The sequence below is a fragment of the Xenopus laevis genome, chromosome 1L (genome assembly GCF_017654675.1).
Source record: "Xenopus laevis strain J_2021 chromosome 1L, Xenopus_laevis_v10.1, whole genome shotgun sequence".
In the NCBI taxonomy this organism is placed as follows: Eukaryota; Metazoa; Chordata; class Amphibia; order Anura; family Pipidae; genus Xenopus; species Xenopus laevis.
In genome coordinates this window covers 216,610,577-216,638,422 of record NC_054371.1, presented here as the reverse complement: position 1 = coordinate 216,638,422, position 27,846 = coordinate 216,610,577, and the positions used below count along the sequence as shown (strand labels likewise).

Here is a 27,846-nt window from a genome sequence, read left to right as displayed (position 1 = left end):
ACCCACGAAGTTTTCGGGCAAAAAAGTGGGGATCCACCGAATCCACTATTTTGGGTTGGCCGAACCCCCGAATCCTTTGTGAAGGATTCGGCTGAATAACGATCCGAATCCGAACCCTAATTAGCATATGCGAATTAGGGGTGGGAAGGGGAAAGACATTTTACTTCCTTGTTTTGTGACAAAAAGTCATGTGATTTCCCTCCCCACCCCTAATTTGCATATGCAAATTAGGATTGGGATTCGGTTCAGCCAGGCAGAAGGATTCTGCCGAATCCTGCTGAAAAAGGCCGAACCCCGAACCGAATCCTGGATTCGGTGCATCCCTACAAAAAAGCATAAGAAATCTGAGTTTTTGGGTGAAAAATCCCGCAAAGCAAATTTTCTGGAAAATTTAATAAATAAGCGTAAAAAAACGGAGCAGATTTGATCAGAGTTTGTGGCTGAAAATGTTGAGATAAAATCGGACTTTGTTAAATAACCCCCTTAGTGTAGTGGTGATTACACTGGAATGACTCTCATATCCCCTTATCCAGAGGCTACTTCCCTGCCTCAATTCCAAGTAGCCATTTCTGTAATAAAAATAGTGTTAAATAACATTTTGACCCTTTGAAACCTGATACATTCAGCTTCCCATGGGAGGTCCTTTGCAGCACTTGATAAGTTCTTTTCAGCCGCAGGACAAACCACAAATTCTTTCCTGTAAAAGAAAAACTGTTCAAGTGGCAGGAACCACACAGCAAGTGCCTTTTCATTGTCTCCACATTTCCTGCCCAATAGGTTTGGAACGCAAGTTACGCTCGGGGCCTTTCTGCCTTTTTCTACTGTAGCAAACAATAGGGGGAAAAGTGCAGACATCCCTTTATAGAAGCACAAGGTTGCACGCACTCTGAAGTGCCATCTCCTGTTTAGTTCTTTGAACAGTACAAATTGGGAATATGTTTAGATTATATGTGATAGAAAATAACACAGGCAACACAATAAAAGTTGCACCGTTATGTTATGGCATGAATATAGAAAATGAAATCCGTTTCTCAAAAGAGCAAACAGATTTTTTTATATTTAATTTTGAAATCTGACATGGGGCTAGACATATTGTCAGTTTCCCAGCTGCCCCAGTCATGTGCCTTGTGCTCTGATAAACTTCAGTCATGCTTTACTGCTGTACTGCAAGTTTGAGTTATATCTCCCCCTCCCTTTCCCCCCAGCAGCCTAACAAAATTACAATGGTAAGGTAACCAGATAGCAGCTCCCTAACACAAGATAACAGCTGCCTGGTAGATCTAAGAACAACACTCAATAGAAAAATCCAGGTCCCACTGAGACACATTCAGTTACATTGAGTAGGAGAAACAACAGCCTGCCAGAAAGCAGCTCCATCCTAAAGTGCTGGCTCTTTCTGAAAGCACATGACCAGGCAAAATGATCTGAGATGCACCTACACACACCAATATTATAACTAAAAAAAATACACCTGGTGGATTAGGAATAACATTTTATATGGTAGAGTGAATTATTTGCAGGGTAAACAGTGTAATTTAGAAATAAAAACTACACCATAAAAATCATTACAGAATCCCTTTAAGGGTCAGGGCAGACGCTCAGATTCGGGGAGATTAGTCGCCCGGCGACAAATCTCCCCTTCTTCGGGGCGACTTCAGAAAACGAAGCAATCTGAGTGCCACCCCGGCTGGCGATTTACATTCTAGCCGGCTGGAGGCAGTTCAGGGAGATTAGTCGCCCCGAAAAAGAGGAGATTTTTCACCGGGCGAATCTGAGCGTGTGCCCGAACCCCAGCGCACATCAGAAAATCATTGGGACTTCTCCCATTGACTTATGCAACCTCGACAGGTCTGAGATGCCGGATTTTCCAATTCTGACTTTTCCACCCTCGAGGTTTAATAAATTCCGAAAAATTCGTGATTTTTTAAAAGTCAGATTCGGAGTTTAGTAAATAATCCCCTAAGTATATAGTGTTCTGAAGACATTTTCTGCATTATTCCCTTGTCAAATATCAGATTATGGACACTATTTTTGTTTCCTCAGCTTTCATCTTGCTGCTGCAAAGGGAAATGTGGACTGTCTAAGGGTGATGCTGACACACGGCATTGATGTCTCGGCACAGGATATATCAGGTAAATGTGTGACTAGTTAATGTTGTTTTTCCACTTTCACATGGCACCACTGTAAACATTGGCTTTATGTTGAAACATTTCCCCATTCTGTGTTATTATTTGACCACTGTATCCATCTTCATCCATTAGGGCACAGTGCATTACATTTGGCAGTGAGAAATAACCACATAGAATGTGTTAAAAGACTTCTTCAGGTAAGAGACTCCACTGTCCCCTTAAAACACACTTGCTTGTAGGTGACTGTAAGTAGAGGCACATGGGTTCTTGCCATGGTGCTGCACAGCAATATCCTGAGGGGCCCCTAAAAGGATCCTCGGAACCCAAGAAGTTGGTCTGGGGTTGACACTGTTCCTCAAAATACATCAAATGTGTACATCCATGTGTGCGATCCATACTGTATCATTGGGAAATGGGATGTTATTCCATCTATTGCTTGAGACTTTCCAGTAAAGATTAGTGTAAGGGTTCACCACTAGATGGGCATTTTGGGTGATGCCATCCATTCAGAATACACATTACTCTGAAGGTGTTATAATAATGGAGAAATAGGGTGCTTTTTCTTCTGTGAACAGTATCTTTAGGCAGAGGTTTATTAGACTGAAACCAAGCTGAACTCTTAGGGGCACATTTACTAAGGGTCGAATTTGACCCTCGAGTTAAAATCCTACTAATTCGAATATCGAAGGAAAAATCGTTCCATTCGAAGGATTCAAAGGATTTTAATCCATTGATTGAGGATTTTCCTTCGATCAAAAAAACCTTAGAAAAGTAATGGGGACAGTCCCCATAGGCTAACATTGTACCTCGGTTGAACGATTTTTAGTTCGAATCAAAGTCGTAGTTGAAGGTCATAGTAGCCTATACGATGGTCGAAGTACCCAAAAAAATACTTCGAAATTCGAAGTTTTTTTACTTCGAATCCTTCACTCGAGCTTAGTAAATGTGCCCCTAAGAGTCCTTAAAGGGGAACTAAAGTCTATAAGGCTGATTAGTAATTAATACAGATAATTACTACATGGCAGCACAGAAACCAGTGCAATTAGCATCAGAATTTAATAATCAGCAAACCTGTAGCATCAGCTTATATATTACAGACCAACCTCATTTTCTGCTGGATAATTAGTGACAAGCCCTAAGCTTAGCTTCTCAACAGCCAATCAGAGCCCACTGAGCATGTGAGTGTCACAGACACTTTCCAAGATGGTGACCCCCTGTGACAAGTTTGAAGTCCTGGATCATTGCTGCTATTGACAAGCTCAAACTTTAGCCTCGTGCAATAAGTTCAGTATATAAAATATGACATATTTAGCCATATTTATTTTCAGGGTTTAGTTCTACTTTAAGGTCCAGTCCTTACTGAGGTCTGGACTACTCATTTATCCCAAATCCCACATATCTGAGCCCACCCTATCCATTTCTTAGTACCGCCCACCAAGACTGAATATAAGCATTCACCCCAAATCTCACACGGCTGAGCCCACACTATCCTTTACTTAGTCCCCCCTCTTTCAGCTCACAGTCCGAAAAACTTTGCGTTTTGGGATACCAATTAGGGTTGCCACCTGGCCGGTAAAAATGATGGTTGATCCCAATGTTATTAATAGGGAAAAAAGATAAATATATAGGAAGACCGGTATTTTTTTCCAGAAAAGGTGGCAACCCTAATACCAATGCAGCATGTATTTTTAGGTTTTAGGACTTGTCCCTATCACCACCACCTCTGGCCAGGACCACCATCAGAAATCACAGGGCCCCATACAACAAAATTTCCTGGGCCCCCTGGGCTGCGCCCACTGCAAGCCCCACCTACAGGTCCGCCCACCCCACAGGTCCTCCCCCCATCACATAGTAAAAAAACAAAAAAAAAATTGGTGGCTAGGGTTCCCACATGTTAATAAAAAATAAAAAGATATTGGTGGTCAGGGCCCCCCATAAAAAAAACATTTGTGGCCAGGGCCTCCCATTAAAAAATATTGGTGGCTAGGACCCCACATGAGAAAAAATTGGTGGCCATGGCCCCTTAAACGTCCATGCTTTCCCGAAGTCAGCAGCTCTCAGAAAGATGGGGGGCCTGGCTAATCAAGTAAGCATGACTGGGCCCCCTTACCCTCAGGGCCCCCTACAACTCTCCCCCCTGTCCCCCCCTGATGGCTGCCCTGCCTCTGGCCAACTGTTGAATCTCGAGATAATAGGGAGTAGTGTGATGCTGGTGGAATCACCCCAAGATGCTCCTCTAGCAGAGCCTTTAATCTGCACCTTCCTTCTCACTAATTAAAAGTTCTAACCCATGTCAATGCTCAGTCATAATGCATGGGCTGCTGATTGCGGTCAGGACATACAGTAAGTAGTGAGTATCACGGACAATTAAGCTCCCGTGACAGCAGAAAATGGTAATTACTTAAAATATATAGTTAATCCTTTCTTTACAGCAGTAGGGAGCAACATTACACAGCTACAAACTATAATTTTTTATTTGGAAGTCCAGTTATAAATATCTTATATAACAGAAATCTACATTTATCCACTTTATATTTATTAACCCCGCCTTGAAGTGGGACCTTTTCTAATTTTCTCCATATGACAGTCGGGTCCAGCTCACCCTTTCCTCTTGTCCTTTCTAACAGCTGTTCATTGTTCCATGAGTCCTGCCTGTGTGAACCTGAGCACAATGCCATTGACTCCCCTTTGCCAACACAGATTAAGTGGAGATTGATTAGAAATGATGCACTAGAGCCGACCCTGCTAAAAATGAGCACATTCCACACATGTTTGCACTGAGCCGGAAATGGCAATCTGAAGGTCACTCCGAAGGTCACTCACAGAATTCTTTGTTTCCATAGGCTCTCGGCAATGTTTAACTCATTGCATGCACACCAGGCATTGAGAGGAATAGATACTTGTTTGGATATCTTATGTTAGTTCTTTATTTGCTCACATGTGCCTAAAAATTTGTTTGTTTTTTACTAAACCTTTAAAATACAATAGACTGACAGTTTTGTTCTTGTACAACCCACAGTCTAAATGCCCAGTCGACTCCACGGACAATGCAGGAAAATCTCCCATGCACTATGCAGGTAAATTGCCATTTTTAGTCTTTTTTATGCTATTGTTGTTACAATTCACAAACAATGTACAGCTTTTCACATTTATATGGTCAGAGAACTCATCAGTGACTTCCAATATCCTTATCATTGACAGTAGGGGGTACATTATCCCTTATAATACACGAGTTCCCTGTATAAAGATGGCCATACACGGAGAGATCCGCTTGTTTGGCGATGTTGCCAAACGAGCGGATCTCTCTCCGATATGCCCACCTTGAGGTGGGCAATATCGGGCTGATCCGATCATGGGCCCTAGGGCCCAACGATTGGATCCCAACGAACGGGAACGGGCGGTCTGATCGCGGGACCGCATCAACGAACAGATGCGGCTGCGATGGGATTTTTAGTCCTATCCGATCAGCCAGATCTCGATCGGGGAAGCCCGTCGGGGTCCCCCATACACGGGCCAATAAGCTGCCGACTCGGTCTGTCTGCAGCTTTTATCGGCCCGTGTATGGCCACCTTAACTCAGCCTGCAGCCTTGTGCCTTTATATGGTCACAGGACAAACCCTCAATGACTTCTAATATCCTTATCATTTACAGTAGGGGGTACATTATCCCTTATAATACATGAGTGATACTCCGAGTTCCCTGTGTAACTCAGCCTGCAGCCTTGTGCCTCTATATGGTCACAGAACCCCTCAGTGACTTCTAAAATCCTTATCATTTACAGTAGGGGGTACATTATCCCTTATAATACATGAGTGATACTCAGAGTTCCCTGTATAACTCAGCCTGTAGACTTGTGCCTTTATATAGTCACAGAACCCCTTAGTGACTTCTAATATCCTTATCATTTAAAGTAGGGGGTACATTATCCCTTATAATACACGAGTGATACTCAGAGTTCCCTGTATAACTCAGGCTGCAGCCTTGTGCCTTTATATGGACACTGAACCCCTCAGTGACTTCTAATATCCTTATCATTTTCAGTAGGGGGTACACTATCCCTTATAATACATGAGTGATACTCAGAGTTCCCTGTATAACTCAGCCTGCAGCCTTGTGCCTTTATATAGTCACAGAACAACCCCTCAATGACTTCTAATATCCTTATCATTTACAGTAGGGGGTACATTATCCCTTATAATACATGAGTAATACTCAGAGTTCCCTGTATAACTCAGCCTGCAGCCTTGTGCCTTTATATGGTCACAGAACAACCCCTCAGTGACTTCTAATGTCCTTATCATTTACAGTAGGGGGTACATGATCCCTTATAATACATGAGTGATACTCAGAGTTCCCTGTATAACTCAGCCTGCAGCCTTGTGTCTTTATATAGTCACAGAACCCCTCAGTGACTTCTAATATCCTTATCATTTACAATATGGGGTACATTATCCCTTACAATACAAGTGATGCTCAGTTGTTCTCTGCAGAGAGAGTTCACTGCAGCCTTGAGCTACTCTGTGGCTTCTAATATCTTTATATTCTGCAACAGGTGGTACATTATTCAGTATTCAATATAAATTATGCCTAGTGTCACGTGACTTACTAAACCGTCTGCATTATGCAACAATAATGAACTCCTTGTTGTAAAATATAAGGATATTAGGAATTTCATGGCTTGTATAAATGCATTTGGCCTTTGCAGGCTTCTCAGGTAATCTGCGAACAGATGTGAAGTTTGCTCCAGGTCCAGTAACCCATACCAACCAAGCAGAGCAATAAATGCTGCCCTCTGATTGGTTTGCTGGACCTGGAGCAACATTTTCATCAAGTATTACTGCAAGAGAATTGAGACTACAAATTAATTGGATTTGGTTCAGTTGTCAGACAAGCGCTGTTGGCTGTTCCAGGTATTACCAAAGGTTAATAACAGGACTTTACTTCCAAGGCAATTGCCTACATTAGCGTGGATTGCCCTAAATGTGACACTTGGATAATGTACTCATATAATATGTGCTAATTAAACATGTATTTTTTTATTTTAGCTTCAAATGGCTGTGTTGCCTCGGTGCAAATTCTCTGTGATCAAAAATGTCCAACAAATATTAAAGATTTGGTGAGTTTTTTTTTATCAAATGCAAAAGGAAATAAATGCCTATGTGAGTCAGTTGTTCCCAGGTCTGCCCAATCAATAACTAGTATCTAGGGATGGGCGAATTTGACCCGTTTCGTTTCACCCAAAAATTCTGAAACAAGACGAAAAAAAATCGCCCATCCCTATTAGTATCGAGTTGGAAATTGCCTTGAACTGCCGTTACCATTAGTACCGGTTATTTCTAGTCAAGTTTCTGCTGCTAGGTTTCCCATTCACTCCCCCTCCCCAGGAATCATTTAGTGCAATTTGGGACTTTTCAAAGCCGCAGTAATAGTCATGGGTTTCCTGCAAATCCGCTTATAACAATTGCAGGAAAATAAATGATAGAATTCAGGAAATTCTGATTGTACAATTACCCCTTTTTTTTTATTCATACTTTCCATGACATTTTATGTCAAAGGAACGGTGAGAGCAAAGTGCTTGACAAGTGCAGCAATTATATACCAAACTATCAGCTGTAATATACAGTTGGAAGAAAAGGGATATTTATTTCATGATGGTCCTAGAAATCAGCCCTGTGTATAGGAAAGAAGCATCTCCAGCTCCAGAGCATGTATATTAAAGATTAGCAGTTGAAATGCTTGTGGCCTACTTTTTGTTTTCACAAAGTTCCCAACTGTCGATATTTTCCAGGCAATATTCTGGATGTTCTGATATAGGACATTTGTTACTGGGTTTTTAAGATTGACCAACAGCAGAGAAGCATTCTGGTATTAAAATCACTAGAAAGCAATTGCTAATGTCTGCTGTCTGCTGCTAATGTCTACTGTTTTAAAATCTCAATTGTGCCCAATTGGGAATATCACTTAAAGGGGTGGTTCACCTTTCAGTTAACTTTAAGTATGTTATAGTATGGCCACTAGAAACAACTTTTCAACTGTTCTTAATTATTTATTTTTTTTAAATTTTTTTAATTATTTGCATTCTTCCCTTTCTGACTCTTTTCAGCTTTCAAATGGGGGTCACTGACCCCATCTAAAAACCAATGCTCTGTAAGGCTTCAAATGTATTGCTATTGCTACTTTCTAGTCAAGCCCTTTCCTGTTCATATTCCAGTCTCTTATTCCAATCAATGCATGGTTGCTTGGGGAATTTGGATCCAAGCAACTAGATTGCTGAAAATGCAAACTGGAAAGCTGCTGAATGAAAAGCTAAATAACTCAAAAAACACAAATAATAAAAAATGGAAAACAATTGCAAATTCTCGACATCAGTGATCCTCAACCAGTAGCTCGTGAGTAACATGTTGCTCTTCAATCCCTTGGATGTTGCTCCCAGTGACCTCAAAGCAGGAGCTTATTTTTGAATTCCAGGCTTGGAGGCAAGTTTTGGTTGTATAAAAACTAGGTGTACTGCCAAACAGAGTCTCAATGTAGGTTGACAAGCCGTATAGGGGCTACCTAATGGCCAAGCACAGCCCTTATTTGGCACCCCAAGAACATTTTTCATGCTGGTGTTGCTTCCCAGCTCCTTTTACTTCTGAATGTTGCTCACGGGTTCTAAAGGTTGTGGATCCCTGCTCTACAAAGTTAACACAAAGGTGAACAACCCCTTTAAGGAAAACATGGCACACTGGGCTCAATCTTATGTTGATATTGCTAATAGCATATGCAGTCATACCTTTGCGTTAATAGATCAGGGTGTCTCCCAACCTTTCCAGGTGTAAAACTGGGGCATTTCAGACCAAACCCCTGAGGAGACACCCACTCTGGGGGGTGTTGGTGAAGACAGGTGCGTCAGTCAGATGTAACTGGGTACCTTTCCTTCTTCAGTGGGTGTTTACTGATGACCTCTGATTATATAGAAGTTCTCTCGGATGTAAATGTCACCATTAATTAATAACTATGAGCAGAGCCGGGCCAACCCGGCCAGGCGCCCTCGGCAACCTGGCGGACACGGCGCCGGCTCAGTGTGCGCGAAACTGCGCATGCGCGAAATTACGCTCCAGCGCGCATGCGCGAAATGGTGTTTATGCATGCGCGAAATGGTGTTCGCACATGCGCAGAGGCACATTTTCGTTAAAGTTACACTAGGCAGTCTGGGAGAGACGGGACCGGACACGGGATAGGCGACAGAGCAGGTACGTGCCTTGCGCCCCCCCCCAGCTTTGCGCTCTAGGCAGGTGCCTACTCTGCCTACCCCTAGTTCCGGCCCTGACTATAAACTGTTTCTGCATGGTTACAGCCTCTTCATCATTGGGTATTTCCCAAGATGTCAGTCTTGTCACATGTCCAGATTTCACCTGGACAGCCCAGTTTTTGGAAGGGCTGCCCGGGTGAAAGGTTCCTGTCCGGATTTCCAAATTAGGAAATCTGGACAGGACATTGAAGTGAATGACATGGCGATCATCCAATTGCTGATTGCCACGTCATCAGTCCTGCCCCTAACGTCATCCACCGACCCTGCCCCTCCACGTCACACACCCGCGCCCCCCCCCCCCCCAATGTCATTGGCCCACCCCCCTATGTCACAGACCCACCCCTGCCTGTTTTTGTCCAAAAAAAAAGGTGGCAACCCTAGGTCAGTCTGTGGGTGCTGAGAGGGAATTTTTAAAACAAACTTGACTTCGACAACATTGATAGACTAGTGTTCTGCTGCCATCTTGGCCTTTTAATCAGCTGTTTCTCTCTCTGTGAGATCTAGAGTAGATGCCCCTATTTTGGTTCCCTAAAGAGATCTCCTTTTCCAGATGTAGATCAAGTTGAAAGCATATACTAATATCTAGCCATACTGTATGTATATGAACTGCCCCTCGCTGAAACCTGCTTTTTCTAAGCAAAACCAAGCTCACTGTATACTTCCATTGTATTATCATGTGCAAGTGGTAGTATTCAGCATTAGAAACTATTAAGAAGTAGCTGTTTCCCCTCATTAGCACGGGGGGGGGGGAGCTTCATCTCCTCAGATTCTCATATGGCTGTATCATTGGCTGAAGCTTTCCCAGATGGGCCCCCTTTCCTCAACTGTCAGTTGCTAGGAATCCAATAGAATCCCAAGTAGATGCCTAGTGAAGCAAAAGAAGTACACTAAGTATGTGAAAAGCCAAGCCCTTGTGGCTTTTGTAAACTACAGTTCCCAGCATCCTTTGTCTCTGCCCTCACTACAAAGAAGGAGGCCTTGGCACCTCTCTTATTTATGTCTTCTTTCCATGAGCAAAGGAGAAGGGTAGAAGTGTAGTAAAAGTAAGATGGTGGCAGTAGGCAAGATGGCAGCACTTACACATTATATTGTTGTACCTAACCTTTTGAAATGCAGCTGTCAGCACATTCTGATGATGTTCTATAAGTAGAAAGCCCTATTTTTTAAAAAAATATTGAAGACCCTCAAAGTCTGCTCAGCCAGTACATGCCAACGCTACTAAAGGTTTGTTGGTATAGTCAGTGTGTGATTAATCTTCCCCAGCTCAGAATACATCCTGTGTCCCACTATGTGCTTAGGAAGACTATCTGGCCCAGCCTTTCCTGAAATGAGACACAGCCAATTTTTTTTTCTTTTCCTAATGCTTAAACCCGAAACAAAAATAGAATATTTGTGGTGTGAAATTAGGAGCTGGTCTGTGTCAGGAGCACATGGCAAGTCTTTGCTGTCAGATTAAACGCCTCCACTTAACATTTTTGTTCTCTTTATCCTAAATACTTTGAAGGACATTAACCCCCTCCCCAGATGGACAGTGGCTAGGGATAATATAGATACAGACATGTGCAGAAGAAAGAGAACAGTTGCAAATATATATCTGGTGTTCTGCCTTTCATGTAGGATGTAGGTTTTAAAGGAATGACAATATAAAGTTCAGTTGCCCTGCACTGGTAAAATTGGTGTGTTTGCTTCAGCAACACAACTATAGTTTATATAAACAAGCTGCTCTGTAGCCATAGGGGCAGCCATTCAAGCACAGGATACACAGTAGATAACAGATAAGTACTACTATAGTTTATATAAACAAGCTGCTGTGTAGCCATGGGGGCAGCCATTCAAGCACAGGATACACAGTAGATAACGGATAAGTACTACTATAGTTTATATAAACAAGCTGCTGTGTAGCCATGGGTGCAGCCATTCAAGCATAGGATACACAGTAGATAACAGATAAGTACTACTATAGTTTATATAAGCACAGGATACACAGTAGATAACAGATAAGTACTACTATAGTTTATATAAACAAGCTGCTGTGTAGCCCAGGGGGCAGCCATTCAAGCACAGGATACACAGTAGATAACAGATAAGTACTACTATAGTTTATATAAACAAGCTGCTGTGTAGCCATGGGGGCAGCTATTCAAGCACAGGATACACAGTAGATAACAGATAAGTACTACTATAGTTTATATAAACAAGCTGCTGTGTAGCCCTGGGGGCAGCCATTCAAGCTCAGGATACACAGTAGATAACATATAAGTTCTGAAGAATCTCATTGTATGCTACAGAGCTTATCTGTTATCATCTGTGTAGCCTGTGCCTTTTCTCCTTTCTCAGCTTTGAATGGCTATGTTTCTGAATCAAACACACAGTTTTACCAGTGCAGGAAAACAGGACATTATATTTCCATTACTTTAAAAGACTTTCATTTTTTGGTGTTACTGTTCTTTTAAATAACATTATAAGAACCCGCAGATCTCTGTATGTTATCAAACTAAGACTCTAGAGTGTGTGGGTTAATAACATTAATACAGGGTATTTTGCCCCAGGCCCTTCTTCTATTAAGGACAATGCTGCTTGTCAGGATCAAAGTAAAACCATTGAGAAAAAAAAAACGCAGTCTGAGAGCAGAGGAGCCAACGTCCATGTATCCTGGCCCTTGTCTCTATGTTTCTCTGGTACCTCTCTAAGGACTCATGCTAAATAAATCCGTATTTTTGACAAAACTCTCTGGTCCTAACTAACACTAAAAATAGAGGAAAATATATTATTACCCATTACACCCTCCTCCATGTCACTATGTTTAGAACCATTGCAAAATACTTTCTGCATCATCGACACTAATCTGGAGATATAAGATTACCATTGTAGGTCCTGCTCCTTTTTACTTTCCAGAACACCATATTTCATTTCTGTAAAGGCTATGTGACACCACTGAGCTTACATGTACTGAAAGAAATAGCACGTGCTTTATGTCTGATTTCTCAACTGAATTTAGAGACTGGATCTTCAACTTAGAGTGACTCACACATTATGATCACCATTACCTAATAGCTAACATAGTAACATAGTTTGTTAGGTTGAAAACAGTTCAAGCTTTTAAGTATATATATATCTATCTATCTATCCGGCCTAACTGCCAGTTGATCCAGAGGAAGGCAAAATCCATTTGAAGCCTCTCCAATTTGCCTCAGAAGGGGAAAAAAATTCTTCCTGACTCCAAGATGACAATGGGACCAGTCCCTGGATCAACTTGTACTATGAGCTATCTCCCATATCCCTGTATTCCCTCACTTGCTAAACACCATCCAACCCCTTCTTATACCTATCTAATGTATCAGCCTGTACCACTGATTCAAGGAGACAATTCCACATCTTCACAGCTCTCACTGTAACAAACCCCTTCCCAATATTTAGGAGGAACTTTTCTTCTAATCGGAATGGGTGACCTCGGGGCAGATTTACATAGGGTCGAATATCGAGGGTTAATTAACCCTCGATATTCGACTACCGAAGTTTAATCCTTCGACTTTGAATATTGAAGTCAAAGGATTTACCGCAATTCGTTCGATCGATTAAATCCTTCGAATCGTTCGATTCAAAGGATTTTAATCCATCGATCGAACGATTATTCTTTGACCACAAAAACCTTACAAAGCCTATGGGGACCTTCCCCATAGGCTAACATTGAGGTTTGGTAGGTTTTAGATGGCGAAGTAGGGGGTCAAAGTTTTTTTTCACGAGACAGTACTTCGACTATCGAATGGTCGAACGATTTTTAGTTCGAGTCGAAGTAGCCAATTCGATGGTCGAAGTAACCAAAAAAATCATTCGAAATTCAAACTTTTTTTCATTCTAATCCTTCACCGCTACCTGAGTAAATGTGCCCCCTCGTGTCAGCTGGAAGGACCTACTGGTAAATAAAGCATTAGAGAGATTATTGTACAATCCCCTTATATATTTATAGCTAAACATTAAGGGGTTATTTATTAAAGGAGAAGGAAGTCGTTTACCACTTGGGGCTGCCAAATGTTAGGCACCCCCAAGTGAATGTATTTACTTACCTGAAACCCCGGGCCTGTGCTCCTATCAGCAGAAAACTGCATCAGCCCGGGGTTATTCCAGTGAGCACCATGGAGCGATTCTCTTCCGGCTTCTTCTTGCTTCTAACATTTGGCAGCCCCAAGTGGTAAACGACTTTTCTTCTCCTTTAAGGATTGAGTTGTTTTTTTCCACGAAAATTCAAGGTTATTTTTTGGCCAAAAAATACTAAAATGCATGGAACTTTTATATTTATTAATTAATCATATTAAACAGTATGCTTTTTTGTGTGTTTTATAACAGGAAGGAAATACCCCACTTTTAGTCGCAGTTCTGCATGGCCACATTGAAGTGTGCAAGTATCTCTTGGACCATAGGGCGGACGTTAATGTTAAAGATGCCAATGGAAGGTAAACATGCAATGTAATGTATTGTTTTTGTATTGCTGTGATGGTTCATTTTTGATAACCAACTCATAAGTTCTACATTTGTTGTTAGTTCTATTAGTGTTTGCTCTTGTAGTGCCCTTATGTACGCAGGAAAAGCTATCAGTTTTATGAGAGACGTGAAAGTAGTGCACAGCCGATGAGGTAATATTTCTCCCAGTGACATTTAAATTACTTTTGAAAAGGGACTGCTTATCCAGTGGTGGATCCATACAATGCAAGAGACCAATAACTCAACAAGTTTCATTGCTCAAGCAAAGGTTTTCAGACAACCCCCAGTCTGGCGGCCCTCATCAACAATTTGACAGTTTCGACCATAAAAAAAAATAGGAAAATCGAATTTCGCATTCGAATTTTTAATTTGACCCTTGATAAATCCTAAGTGTTACGCCACCATCACTTTACGATCTTCCTAGTGCCATCCATCTTGCATGGGTGAGAGCATGCGCAATACAGATTTTTTTCCCCAAGATTTCTGTATGTAGCATTAACCTTACTAGGATTGGAGCAGGACCTTGGACATCAAGAGAAAATGGTAGCGCAGCGCTCAGCAAACAGTAGACTGGGCTGATGCGTTTTTTTAAGAAATGGGGATGTCCAACAATTTAGGGACCCCTACTGATTTTTCCTTTCCCTCTCCTTTAAAAAAAATGCTTATTTATGGAAAGGAATGAAATAAATGGTGCACAGTACAGGTATGGGATCCTTTATCCGGAAACCCATTTTCCAGAAAGCTCCGAAACGCTGTCTCCCATAGACTGCATTTTATCTAAATAATCCAATTTTTAAAAACGATGATTTCCTTTTTCTCTGTAATAATAAAACAGTAGCTTGTACTTGATCCAAACTGAGATATAATTAATCATTATTGGAAGCAAAACAGTACAAAACAACAGAAAGATCCATTATCCGGAAAAAAAAACAGGTCCTGAGTGTTCTGGATAACAGGTCCCATATCTATACTGACAAAAAATCAAACCGGACCTGACCCTAACCCTCCCACTCACAACCCCAGCCCACCCCCACCAGGCAAGTCAACTCTATTTATAGGATTAGTAAACCTTAAAAATAAGTGAATGCAAAATTGATGAGGGTGCTATTCTAAGCACTTTAACAATGTACATTCATTATTTATTTTTTTTATTCCAAGATATTAAAGGATACATGTACTGTTAACATGAATTGTTACAACAGCGCCACCTACTGGTCATTTTCCCACCAGTCTGACCACCAAGTAGTCAAGGAAGTTGTCAGGAGAAAGAAAGTTTTTTCCTAAGCAGAAGAACATCAGAGCAGCCTCTTTCTTTCTCCTGACAACTTCCTTGACTACTTGGTGGTCAGACTGGTGGGAAAATGACCAGCAGGTGGCGCTGTTGTAACAAAATTCATTCATGTTAACAGTACATGTATCTTTTGATATCTTGGAATTAAAAATAAATAAATAATGATTGTACATTGCAAAAGTGCTTAGAATAGCACCTTTAGAACGTTCTATGAAAAGCACAATTCAAACCCGCCCACGACCCAGAAATCTCTTGCAGAAGTCGGCCGGAACCCGTGGGTCCTGCAGGTGTGGGGCCGTCCCACACATCACTACTGAGCAAAGCTTTTTCCTTTCAGTGAAGCCATTGTTCCATTATTCAACCGTAGCAAACTAGGCTATATCTGTGAAGGCCGACCCGATACCCGCGGGACCCCCCGGTCGGGCGGTTCGACCTCGCACTGCTCCTTGCGGGCGGGTGCGGGTTGAGCTCTTCTCCTGCTCTCCCCGCTCGCCACCTTCAAATGCCGACTTCCGGGTTTCGGTTTTATAGTCTTGCGTCTGCTCGCCCGCCCCTTTTGTGACATCATCGGCGCCGCGGGTCTATAAAAGGACCCCGGAGGCGCGGGCTGGAGCAGGGCGGGTTAAGAACGGATGCGGTTCAGGAAAACCCTGACCCGCACATCACTACTCTGCAGCTATTGGTGGCAGCTACTAATCTTCCTGGGTCATGTAAGTCATATCATTGGCCTGCTGACCAATTTGGCCCACAGCTAAATTAGTCAAAAATCTGAGTGGATCTGCTTATGTATTCCTCCTTGCCAGAGAGACAAAAACTCCTGACTGCCATAAGCTTAATTCAAAAAAAAAAAAAATTTTAAACCCAATACAGCTGAAAAATATTTGCATGCAGCAAACCTTTAACCTTAAAAAATAAACAGCAAATAATTGCTCAAAATGAGTCAGAGCACCTGTCGCTTCAGGTTACATAATAAACCCTCATTGAAGGTCCCTGTTATCTCATTTATTTCAATAGATTTGCACCCACCTACTGATAAGCCCGAGATAATGGCAGCCGCTGATTCCCATTGTGTCATGGAGTAAGAATTCAGTTTGTCTGCTTTCTCAGGGAGGCATTTGAGCAATCAGATTGAGCAGGAATATATATATAAATATACAGTATATATATGCGCAGGAATGAATTCACAAGGGTTCTGGATAGATGCCTTAGTCTGGGTGCTTGTGTAATTTAGTGGCTCGTGGAGTTTGCAGTGATTGCATATTTGTAACATGACCAATGTATTCCCAGAGATTAGAAAAATATTCATCTTTATTAAGAAAATAACTGCATGGAAAATATATACACAGGCAAATATATTTCTGGGACAAGAGACAGTAATAACAGTACAGACCCAATGAGAGTTGCTATTCATTCTCACCAATGGGAGGCGGAGGTTGTTACATTTGGGTGACTCTTTCCACTTATTTGCCTTTTAAAGGGACAGTCATCAAAACAAGGAGCTCTTTATTTTGTTTGGAAAGAACATACATGGGATTAACACTTTAAGGGTCGCCATTAGAAATCACGGGCCCCCGTACAAAAAAAGTTTCTGGGCCCACCCCAGATCCCACCCACACCACAGCTAAATGACAAAAGGAAATAATTATTTAAAGATTTAGAATTATTGGCTTACTTGAGTCTATGGGACCGATTCACTAACGGGCGAATTTTCACCAGCGTCAGCTTTGCACCACTTTGCCAGTCGCAAATGAGTTACGAATACGGTAATTCACTAATATGCGACGTTTCGTCCTGAGCATCGAACGCTGGTGACTTTTCGGCTGTGCGAGCATTTAATTACGAAGATTCGGTAGTGTTCGCTTGTGATCTCGCGCTTAGGTCAATTTGCATAGGACGAGCACTTTAAAGTTGTATGGACGTCTTTATTATAAATGTTGGTGCAAATGTTTGAAGTTACCACTTTTTATTACAAATGTCCAGGGAACCTTAATAAAGACAAGAGAGTTAATATAAAGCCCTACACATGAGCCCATTGTAAAATGAATGTTCCATATGTTATGAAATGTCTGGAGAAAACCAGTTACCCAAAAAAAGTTAGTCAGGACTTTTGCAGCCAATCCCGCTTCAAAAAAGGAAAAGTCGCCAGCGTTTTTGGAACTTTAATGCATTTTCGGCACACAGGATATGATGTAAGTGACAGAAGATTGAGGAAGATGTAGCTGCTTTTTAGCACTTTGCCTGGTCTGAGATGGCAAAGTCAACTCTGACGAAAGAGGTAATGTTCAGTAAAATCCGCACTTTAGTGAATTTGCAGAGTAGTCGCCTGACGATAGAGTGTGAACGATCGCTGGCAACGGTGTCTTTCACTAGCGAATTGTCGCCTGCGCCTGTTAGTGAATTGCCGATGTCCCTGCGGGTGCCAACGCTGGCGGATTGTCGCTAGCGTTAGCCATTTCGTCCTTTAGTGAATCTGCCCCTTTGGGGGATGGCCTAACCGTAGTTTGGAACTTTCTGGATAATGGCTTTCTGGCTAAGACTGATACTAAGGCAGCAATATGAGGAGAGAGCAGCTTCTGTAGGACACTCTGGGCTGGGGGAAGTAGAAATCCTCCCATAGACTGTACAAACTGATGGCAGAAATATCCTGTATATATATATATATATATATATATATATATATATATATATATATATATATATATATATATATATATATATATATATATATATATTTCTATTTAAATGTTTTAAAGGGGTGGTTTAGTATGTTATAGAATGGCTAATTCTAAGCAACTTTTCACTTGGTCTTCATTATTTATTTTTTAGAGTTTTTAATTATTTGCCTTTTTCTTCTGACTCTTTTGAGCTTTCACATAGGGGTCACTGGCCTGATTTAAGAAACAAATGTTCTGTAAGGCCACAAATGTATTGTCTTTGCTACTTTTTATTACTGATCTTTCTATTCAGGCCTCTCCTATTCATATTCCGGTCTCTTATTCAAATCAGTGCATGGTTGCTAGGGTAACGTGGCCCCTATCAACCAGATTGCTGAAATTACAAACTGGAGAGCCGCTGAATAAAAAGATAAATAACTCAAAAACCACAAATAATAAAAAATGAAAACCAATTGTAAATTATCTCAGTATATCCCTCTCTACATCATACTAAAAGTGAACTCAAAGGCTTTCAAGAAAGCTATGGTGTTCCAAATAATAGAAAAACTTAAACAGAAAACCCCAGGTCCAAAGCTTTCTGGATATCAGATCCCATACCTGTTCTAAAGATCCATTTTTCTGCCCATTTTCAGAGGGCAAACGGCTTGAAAATATTTTTTAAACATTCATTGGACCCATTTCTTGAGGCAAACTATAAAAAAAAAAAGGAATTTAGTGTGAGAATAACACAGACACAGCCAGACATTCTATTTAGGCTACTAAATGTATCCCCGGAGAATGCAGGTCTCCAATAATCTATTTACATGTCAACAAATAGGCGCTGATTCATGTTCTCTGCCTACGGAGGAACTGCCATATTGAAGCAGTAAATTTCATGTTATCTCCCCGGCTGCCGATTTATTGAAATGCAAAGTATTTTTAGGTTTGTTAATAGGAATTCCGTTTGCTTTGGCTGTAACCTGATATATTTGACTCTGCAAAAGTTGGTTTTATTTCACTTGTAAAAAATGGTTACAGACTGCAGATGGGTGAGAGCTGCAAAGGTAAAAAATACTTTCTTTGTTCCCTCACAAGCAAGGGTTTATTTTGCCTGAAACAAAGAATATGATAGTGTTCAAATTGTCCTCTCTCACTCTATATATATAAATATTAGGGATGCACAGAATCCACTATTTTGGATTCGGCCAAACCCCTGAATCCTTCACGACAGATTCGGGCGAATACCGAACCGACTCCAAATCCTAATTTGCATATGCAAATTAGGGGTGGCAAGGGGAAAACATTTTCACTTCTTTGTTTTGTGACAAAAAGTCATGCAATTTCCCTCTCCACCCCTAATTTGCATATGCAAATTAGGATTTGGTTCAGCCAGGCAGAAGGATTCGGCCGAATCTGAATCCTGCTGAAAAAGGCAGAATCCTGGCCGAATCCCTAATATATATATATAAACAGGCATTTGATCCATATCCAGAAACTCATTATCCAGAAATCTCCGAATTACGGAAAGGCCATCTCCCATAGACTCCATTTTATCCAAATAATCCAAATTTTTAAAAAATGATTTTCTTTTTGTCTGTAATAATAAAACAGTTGCTTGTACTTGATCCCAACTAAGATATAATTAATTAATCCTTATTGGAAGCAAAACCAGCCTCTTGGGTTTATTTAATGTTTCCTAGTAGACTTAAGGTATGAAGATCCAAATCACGTAAAGATCTGTTATCCCGAAAACCCCAAGTCCTGAGCATTCTGGATAACAGGTCCCATACCTGTATATAGAGAGAGAGAGAGAGAGAGAGAGAGAGAGAGAGAGAGAGAGAGAGAGAGAGAGAGGATGAATATATAAGAGAGAGAAAGAGGATGAATATATAAGGCTTTTACAAAGGAGTACCCTCATCATATAAAACCACAATGCTGCAGGCTTATCTACTGTGTATATTAAAGCAGCGGTTCACCTTTAAGTTATGTTTAGTATGTTATAGAATGGCCTTTTCAGTTGGTCTTCATTATTAATTTCTAATAGTTTTTAATAGACATGTAAAGCCTATATTTTCTTACCGTGTATATAAGTTGGGCATATCTTCCCCACCCAAGCCACATTATTTATACTGCATATTCCCCCTCTATTTGCAAACGCCATCACATTTTCCTAAAACAAATAGCAGCTTTCTCCCGGCGGCCATTTTCCATCTGACATATCATCCGTAACATTGTGACATGTATACTGTAAAATTCATGCAATGCAGAATTGTTCTTTGTTCATTCATTTCCATTTTCTGGTTCTTACACTTGAAGCAATGTAGCAGGAGTCAGGTCTCCACCAGGTTTGTATTCAGCTACTGCTTTCCTTAAAAGGGAACTATCACGAAAACGAAAATCAAGTGTATGTTCACTATTCCTCTCTCAGGAGCATCTGTTTCTCCTTATTCTCTCTTCATGCAGCAGTTGGGTGTCAGATTTTCATTGACAGTTAGATCCAATATATCTTATAGGGGGGCTCCTTTTACCTAGAAGATGTATTAGAGCTATTTCTATTAAAATCACCAGACATCATGTCTCTCTACATGCAGAATTTGTGCAAAAGGCAGTTATTTTGTTAGATTTTGTTTGTACTAGAATCAGTTATTTGAATGAGCTCTAATTCATCTGCTAGGAAAGGAGCCCCCTATAAGATATATTGGATCTAACTGTCAATGAATATCTGACACCCAACTGCTGCATGAAGACAGAATGATGAGAAATAGATGCTGAGAAAGGGATACTGAATATAAACTTAATGATTTAAGAAATGATGCAGAATATTTAATTGATTGTATTAAGAAAGTTTCTTATTTCAGTATGATGAAGCTTATATTACATTTTAATTTTCGTTATAGTTCCCCTTTGAGCAAAAACCAGGTTTTCTATGTAGTTCCCCATACACAATGGAGGGGAAGAATCATAAAATAGGTAGAACAGCGAACAAACTTTAGCAGTTTAAAGGCAGAGACAGACGAGAAGATTCGGGGAGATTAGTCACTCAGCGACAAATCGCATCTACTTCGGGCGACTAATCTCCCCGAACTGCCTCCCTGCCGGCTAGAATCCCACCCAAGTCAAAGCTGAACAGTTGGATTTTCTGCTAACTGTCCATCATTAAGAATAGCACTTAGGGCAGAGACAGACGAGAAGATTCAGGGAGATTTAGTCGCCCGTCAACAAATCGCCTTTTTCTTCATGTGACTAATCTCCCCGAACTGCCTCCCTGCAGGCTAGAATCTAAGTTGGGATGGCACTCGGAACTTTTCGTTTTCCAAACTTTCCTCGTGAGGCAACTTCAGGCGACTTCGAAAAACAAAGCGATCCCACTGTCGATTTAGATTCTAGCCTGCGGGGAGGCAGTTCGGAGAGATTAGTCACACGAAGAAAAGGCGATTTGTCGCCGGGCGACTAAATCTCCCTGAATCTTCTCGTCTGTCTCTGCCCTAAGTGCCATTCTTAATGATGGACAGTTAGCAGAAAATCCAACTGTTCAGCTTTGACTGGGTGGGTGATTGCTTATAATAGTGTTTCCATCTAGCGGGCCATCGATTCACTATAGTTTATGATTGAGGACCCAATTATAATAAAATTATATCATCCAAAAAGGCCAGTGGAGCTCTTGAGCAGTCTGGGGGCCATAAAATCTCCTGGAGGACCATATTCATCCTGCTGGCCTCCAGTTGTGCAGCGCTGGCCTGTGTGTAGCCAATTAGAATATTTCCATAGGGCTACAGTAAATATCCATAGCATCTCTAGAAATGTACATTCCTACAACCCACGCTGCATATGAAATGGGACGGCCCTGATTTTAGATTTCTCTCATTTCTATCTGCATGTGGTCAGGATCCCTTTATCTGCAGCACTGGGGGAAAGCAAATACCAGGACCAGCCTGGAATGCACCACAAATCCCCTTAATCTTCTAAAAAAAAGTTTTACTATAAGCTTTCATAAAGACAGGATTTTATCTCAAGAGATAAGAGGCAGCACTGGAAAGACACGTTATTACTAGGGGAGTGTAATGTGTAAGTAGAGCTGTGATCGTTCTATGAGAGGTTAATCCTAAAGAATGTTCATAGCTCTGATACTAATGTGTCTTCTCTCTGTCACCAGGACACCTTTAATGTTGGCTTGTGAATCCAGTAACTTTAACATGGTGGATATGTTCGTGCGCAACGGGGCTGATCTCAGGCTCACGGATTCCTTGGGGCATGACGCTCTTCATTTTTCCAGATTGTCAGGAAATTCGCAGATCATCAATCTCCTTGTATCCAAAATGAGCCAAGAGCCTGGTAGGTTCTGCCAAGCCTATTTCACAGTGACATGGTTCTTACTTACTCTAATTGGTCCTTATTATCTCCATGTGCATAAATGACAGTAGCAATTAAAAGCCCATCCGCGTTTTTTCATGTGAACCTGAAACGGGCACCAGGTGCCGTATTTGTCTTCAGAAGTTAACCGTTGGCGTGACTCCAAAGCTTCTCCTTAATCACAGCTTCCAGAAAGGGAATGTTGGCAGCAGGCATCTGGCCCAATAACACTGTTACTTATTCTTTAGGTCCCACCACCAAATAATTTACAGAAGAAGGATCGTCACAACTTTTATTTTCCCCAGAAAGTGCAGACATTCTGACGTGTGAAAGTAATATTTAAGCTACAGAGCTATGACCTCAAGTCAGATGATTTCAAGGAGAACTAAACCCCTCCTCCAATAAGAAAAGCTCCATCTACTACCTTAGATAGTTCCCCCTCCCTGCTTCCTACCCGCTTAGTGCATTATTTCCAGGAAGTGCCCCTGGACAGCATGCTCACTTATTTATGCAGCAGAGTAGCGTAGTGGATCTTATGGCCGCCATCTTCTGGATCTTCGGTCTTCTTTGGATGTTCTTCCCTTCACCAATTCACTGGACTCTTTGGCGCATGCACAGTTGGTTACGAATGCCGGACTGCTCCAACTGCGCATGCGCTAAATACGGCGTTCCCTTACCGAAGACCCAGAAGATGGCGCCCATGAGCTGTGCTGCACTACTCTGCTGCATAAATAAGGGAGCATGCTGTCCAGGGGCACTTCTGGAATAATGCACTATGCGGGTAGGAAGCAAGGAGGGGGGACTATCCAGGGTAGTAGATAAGTCTTTTCTTATTTTTAGGGTTTAGTTTTCCTTTAAGCAGAGCATATATGGGAAGATCTCCTTTTTGTTCAGGTTGCAAAGTGAGCAGTTCCTTGGACACTCGTGTGCAGGGTCAAAGCAGGCTGATTTGTCATTGAATCATTCTGCAGTCTATGGAGACATCTGTGGAGACTGGTGGGGTGAGGACTTTATCGATATCAGGTGAATCCGAATGATCGGAGTACAATGCTACAAATGGGCGCCGATGGGTCACAGGACCGTATCAACTAACTGATTTGGTCCTGGATCGTAGAAAAAAATCAAACTTGACCGATCGATATCTACCCGATTTTTGGCCTGATATCGATCGGGAGGAACCTTCGAGAGCCCCCACACATAGGCAGATAAGCTGCCGAATCGGTCTAAAGGACTGATATCGGCAGCTTTAATCTGCCCGTGTATGGCCACCTTTACTCTGCTTGCTGCAGTCATTATATTCAATTTTAATTCATTACATGCAGATCACTTAACAAAATGTATTGCAGTTTTGTGCAAAGAACGGCCTTAATCTGTTTTAGTATAGTGAGTATAAATTGTTTTATCTCTCTGCAGGAATAGTGTCTCCAACCAAGCCTGTCCAGGTAATTATATTTATACCCATTTCTTATTGTTAATGTGAGTTTAGATTTTTCTTTTAATAAGTGTACCTGTACTGTAGCCTGTTGTCAAAACCCTCATGCCCTGTGCTATCACTGCTGTTTATGATGTATATATGATGTATATAGCTGCATGCTTAGCATAATATAGTGCTGCCTGGTCTTCCTACTGCTAACCAGGACTACCCAGCAGCCTCAGCATGACTTTGTACCCTAGCAATGCAGTATGTGTAACTCAGCCCACCTGTTGGATCAGTAGAACTGTTTAGATATGATCTTGTTCGACCTTCACTAACCCAACTAACAAGCTCCCTTTCTTTGGCCTGTAAAAATTCCAGCATGATCAAGTCACTAAATTAAGTACAGAGAGAAGTGGGACTCCCAAAAAGCGCAAAGCTCCACCTCCTCCTATCACACCGTTACAGGTAAATGATCGTTTAACATCTTATATGTGTTTTCCTCATAGGTGAATAAAGGCTTATAATTATCTACTTGCATAGCATCTACTTTGGCCTTATTACATGGGGGTTTTGCATGTCAATGTTATTTGTGTAACCACAGTTGTCTTTAGGGATGCACTCAATCCAGGGGCGTAACTATAGAGGAAGCAGACCCTGCGGTTGCAGGGGGACCCAGGAGGTATAGGGGGCCCAGTGAGACCCTAATTAATTAGCAATTTTAATATATCTTGGTAAAATAGGCCAACTTATAAATATTTTGGGGCCCTAAATTTAATTTGCTATGGGGCCCAGTAACAACTAGTTACGCCACTGACTCCACTATTTTAGGGCAGAAACACACGGTCAGATTTGGGGAGATTAGTCGCCCGGCGACAAATCTCTTCTTCAGACGACTAATCTCCCTGAAAAGCCGGCTAAAATTTACGACTTTGGAAAACTGAGTGCCATCCCGCCGATTTACATTCTAGCAGGCTTTTCCGGGAGATTAGTCTTCCAAAGAAGAGGAGATTTGTCGCCGGGCGACTAATCTCCCCAAATCTGACCGTGTGTCTCTGCCCTTAGTATTCGGCCGAATCCTTTGTAAAAGATTTGGGGCGAATACCGGACTGAATCTGAACTCTAATTTATATATGTAAATTAGGGAAACAAGGGGGAAAGAGAACCGCATGCTGTAAAACATTTTTGACTTTCTTGTTTGTGTGATGAAAAGTCACGTGATTTTTTTTTAATTCGAATCTGAATTTTTTTTAATTCAAATTCGATTTTGGTGCATCCCTAGTTGCCTTATTACATTATTGTTCCATTAAATGCTGTGACACTACGGAAATGCCTATGCACACCATGAAATAGGATGATAAATGGGTCAATGATGGTTCTGGTCATTTAAGGGAACAGTAACATAAAAAATTTAAATGTTTTAAAGTAATAAAAATATAATGCAGTGGTGCCCTGCACTGGTAATACTGGTGTGTTTTCTTTAGAAACACTACTATAGTTTATATAAATAAGCTGCTGTGTAGCAATGGGGGCAGCCTTTTTTTAATTTCCGCCATTGCTTCAGAAACACTACTGTATTTTATATAACCAAGCGGCTGTGTAGCAAACACATCAGTTTTACCAGTGCAGGGCAACAGTAAATGATATTTTCATTACTTTAAAACACTTTCATTTTTTGGTGTTACTGTTACTTTAACATGAATTTGGGCTTGATTGAATTGATCAGGTTGGATTGTATTAGTTATGCACTGAACCCAGGAGTTGGTTCTGAATTGAGCATATCCCAGCCCTAGTAAGCAGGTGGGCAATAAAAACTCCCAGGCAGCTCAGTGCATGTACGTTGTAATAGGAAACACATAATTTGCCTTTATTTTGGGGGGGGGGCAGCAGTGTGTTAGGGTTTCAAGCCGGATGAGTTGACATGATATACTGTACGTCATGTAAAAAGTCCTCTGGAAATGCTCTGTATGGACTGCATGGAAATAGGTTATTTTACAGTCCAGAAAGTGAGTGGCTTTGTACAGAATGAAGAATTTTATGCATTTCCACATCTGCATATAATCATCCTGACACTTCCCTCTTGATGTGAATAAAATGTGCCAAACAGTGAACGAGAAACCTTTAATTTGAGCACATGCTTTTGCTCATATCTGAAGCCTCTGCTTCCCTGTGGCCATGTAGTGCAATAAGATATAGAGAGCTACATGTTGAGAACGCGGGGGCAATTTACCTTAAAGGAGAAACAAACCCCTTATTAAAAAAAAACCCTACCCCACATAGACCCCCTCCTTCCTCCAAAAATGCCCCCAGTAGCTCCCCATATTCTTTTCATGCTCTGTGCTGCTGTCACTTACCTAAGCTTAGGGACTCACAATATACTGTTTATTTAGAATATAAAAGTCTCAATACAAAGCTAATAGTAATTAATTCAGATTCTCGTTACATGGTAGCTCACAGATCAGTGCAGTCTGCATCTAAATTTAATAATCAGCCCCATGGCATCGACTTCTATAGCAGGCAAGCATCATTTTTGGCTTGATGATTTGCCATAACCCCTTTAGCTTAGCATCTCAACAGAGGCCACCTTTAGACTGGAACACTTGCAACTTGCAAAAAAAAAAACAGATTAAGTCTTATTTATATCATATGTCTGAAGATATGTAATCGTGTCACTTTTTTCTTAAAGCAGAGTGACGTGTCTTCTCCCCGGTCTTCAATATCTACACCAATGTCTGCACAAGGGCAGGTTTTCTTTCCTGATCAAGGCGGCAAGGTAAGAGGCTAATAATAAAAGTCAGTAACTGGGAAAATATTCGCAATGTAAAACTGTTTACCTTTGCATGAATTTACCCTATCAAACATGCACTGATTTGAATAAGAGACTGGAATATGAATAGGAGAGGCCTGAATAGAAAGACGAGTAATAAAAAGTAGCAATAATAATACATTTGTAGCCTTACAGAGCATTTGTTTTTTAGATGGGGTCAGTGACCCCCATTTGAAACCTGGAAAGAGTCAGAAGAAGAAGAGAAATAATTCAAAAACTATAAAAAACTATATAAAAAAAGAAATAATGAAGAGCAGCTGGAAAGTTACTTAGTTACTCAGCCATTCTGATGGGAAAATATGTTTTTTTTCAAAACGCATCCGTCAATAGTGCTGCTCCAGCAGACTTCTGCACTAAAATCCATTTTTCAAAAGAGCAAACTGATTTTTTTTATATTTAATTTTGAAATGTGACATAGGGCTAGACATATTGTCAGTTTCTCAGGTGCCCCCAGTCATGTGACATGTGCTCTGATAAACTTCAGTCACTCTTTACTGAAAAGTTGCTGAGAACTGGCCATTCTATAACATACTAAAAGTTAACTTAAAGGCGAACCAACCCCTTTAAAAGTGTGAAATGTGCAATTAAAATTTGCAGTCTTGTGAAGAATATTACATAGCGATAAGAGAACATTTGAGACTTTTCATCATCATCATCATTTATTTATATAGCGCTGTCAAGATACGCAGTGCTTTTATTACATTTCCCCCTATCCGTCCAGGGAAAGTCTCCCAGGACAAATGTCGTTAGTTCCTAACATAATCTTATAATCAATAAGATTAATGACGTTGACTTTAGTAATGCTATAAGGCAGTGATCCCCAACCAGTAGCTCGTGAGCAACATGTTGCTCTCCAACCCCTTGGATGTTGCTCTCAGGGTCCTCAAAGCAAGTTCTTATTTTTGAATTCCAAGCTTCAAAGCAAGTTTTAATTGCATAAGTATAATCTCAAATAGAGCCTCTTGTAGGCTGCCAGTCCACATAAGGTTTACCAAATAGCAAATCACAGCCCTTATTTGGCACCCCAAGGGACTTTTCCATGCTTATGCTGCTCCCAACTCTTTTTACATTTGAATGTGGCTCACAGTTAAAAAAAGGTTGGGGACCCCTGCTATAAGGGGTTACCCCTCAATTACCTCTGCCACAGTTTTGCTAGACCCTTCCCCCTGTTCAGCAAGCTCCAGAGGCTGCTTGTAAGGGGATTATAACACAACAGTAGGGTTTTGATTGGTTATAAGCAGGGATTTGGCCAGTCTGAGAGACAATGGCAGCCAGGAGCAGGTCTAACACTGCAAGAAGTAACACCTTTATAGAACCTTGGGGGAATAAAAATGCAAAACGGGAAAATAATTAAAGTATTCGCCTCTAATGTTTCTTCTAATAAGAAACTGTGAAAGCCCTTTAGTCA

The 27,846-nt window shown here is 41.1% G+C and overlaps 1 protein-coding gene across 6 annotated transcripts in view; it reads left to right on the top strand.

The window, feature by feature from the left end:
- The window catches only part of rai14.L (retinoic acid induced 14 L homeolog), a 102,793-nt gene that overhangs the window by 59,992 nt on the left and 14,955 nt on the right, over positions 1–27,846 (top strand). For 2 of the 6 annotated variants that reach the window (XM_041569669.1, XM_018266480.2), the window contains 9 exons: positions 2,044–2,132; positions 2,262–2,326; positions 5,149–5,206; positions 7,175–7,245; positions 13,768–13,874; positions 22,001–22,179; positions 23,611–23,639; positions 23,993–24,079; positions 26,298–26,384. In XM_041569669.1, coding sequence (XP_041425603.1) covers positions 2,044–2,132; positions 2,262–2,326; positions 5,149–5,206; positions 7,175–7,245; positions 13,768–13,874; positions 22,001–22,179; positions 23,611–23,639; positions 23,993–24,079; positions 26,298–26,384 — 772 coding nt within the window. The remainder of the gene's footprint in view (positions 1–2,043; positions 2,133–2,261; positions 2,327–5,148; positions 5,207–7,174; positions 7,246–13,767; positions 13,875–22,000; positions 22,180–23,610; positions 23,640–23,992; positions 24,080–26,297; positions 26,385–27,846) is intronic. The other 4 variants (XM_041569677.1, XM_018266493.2, XM_041569673.1 and 1 more) reach the window with 3 other exon arrangements.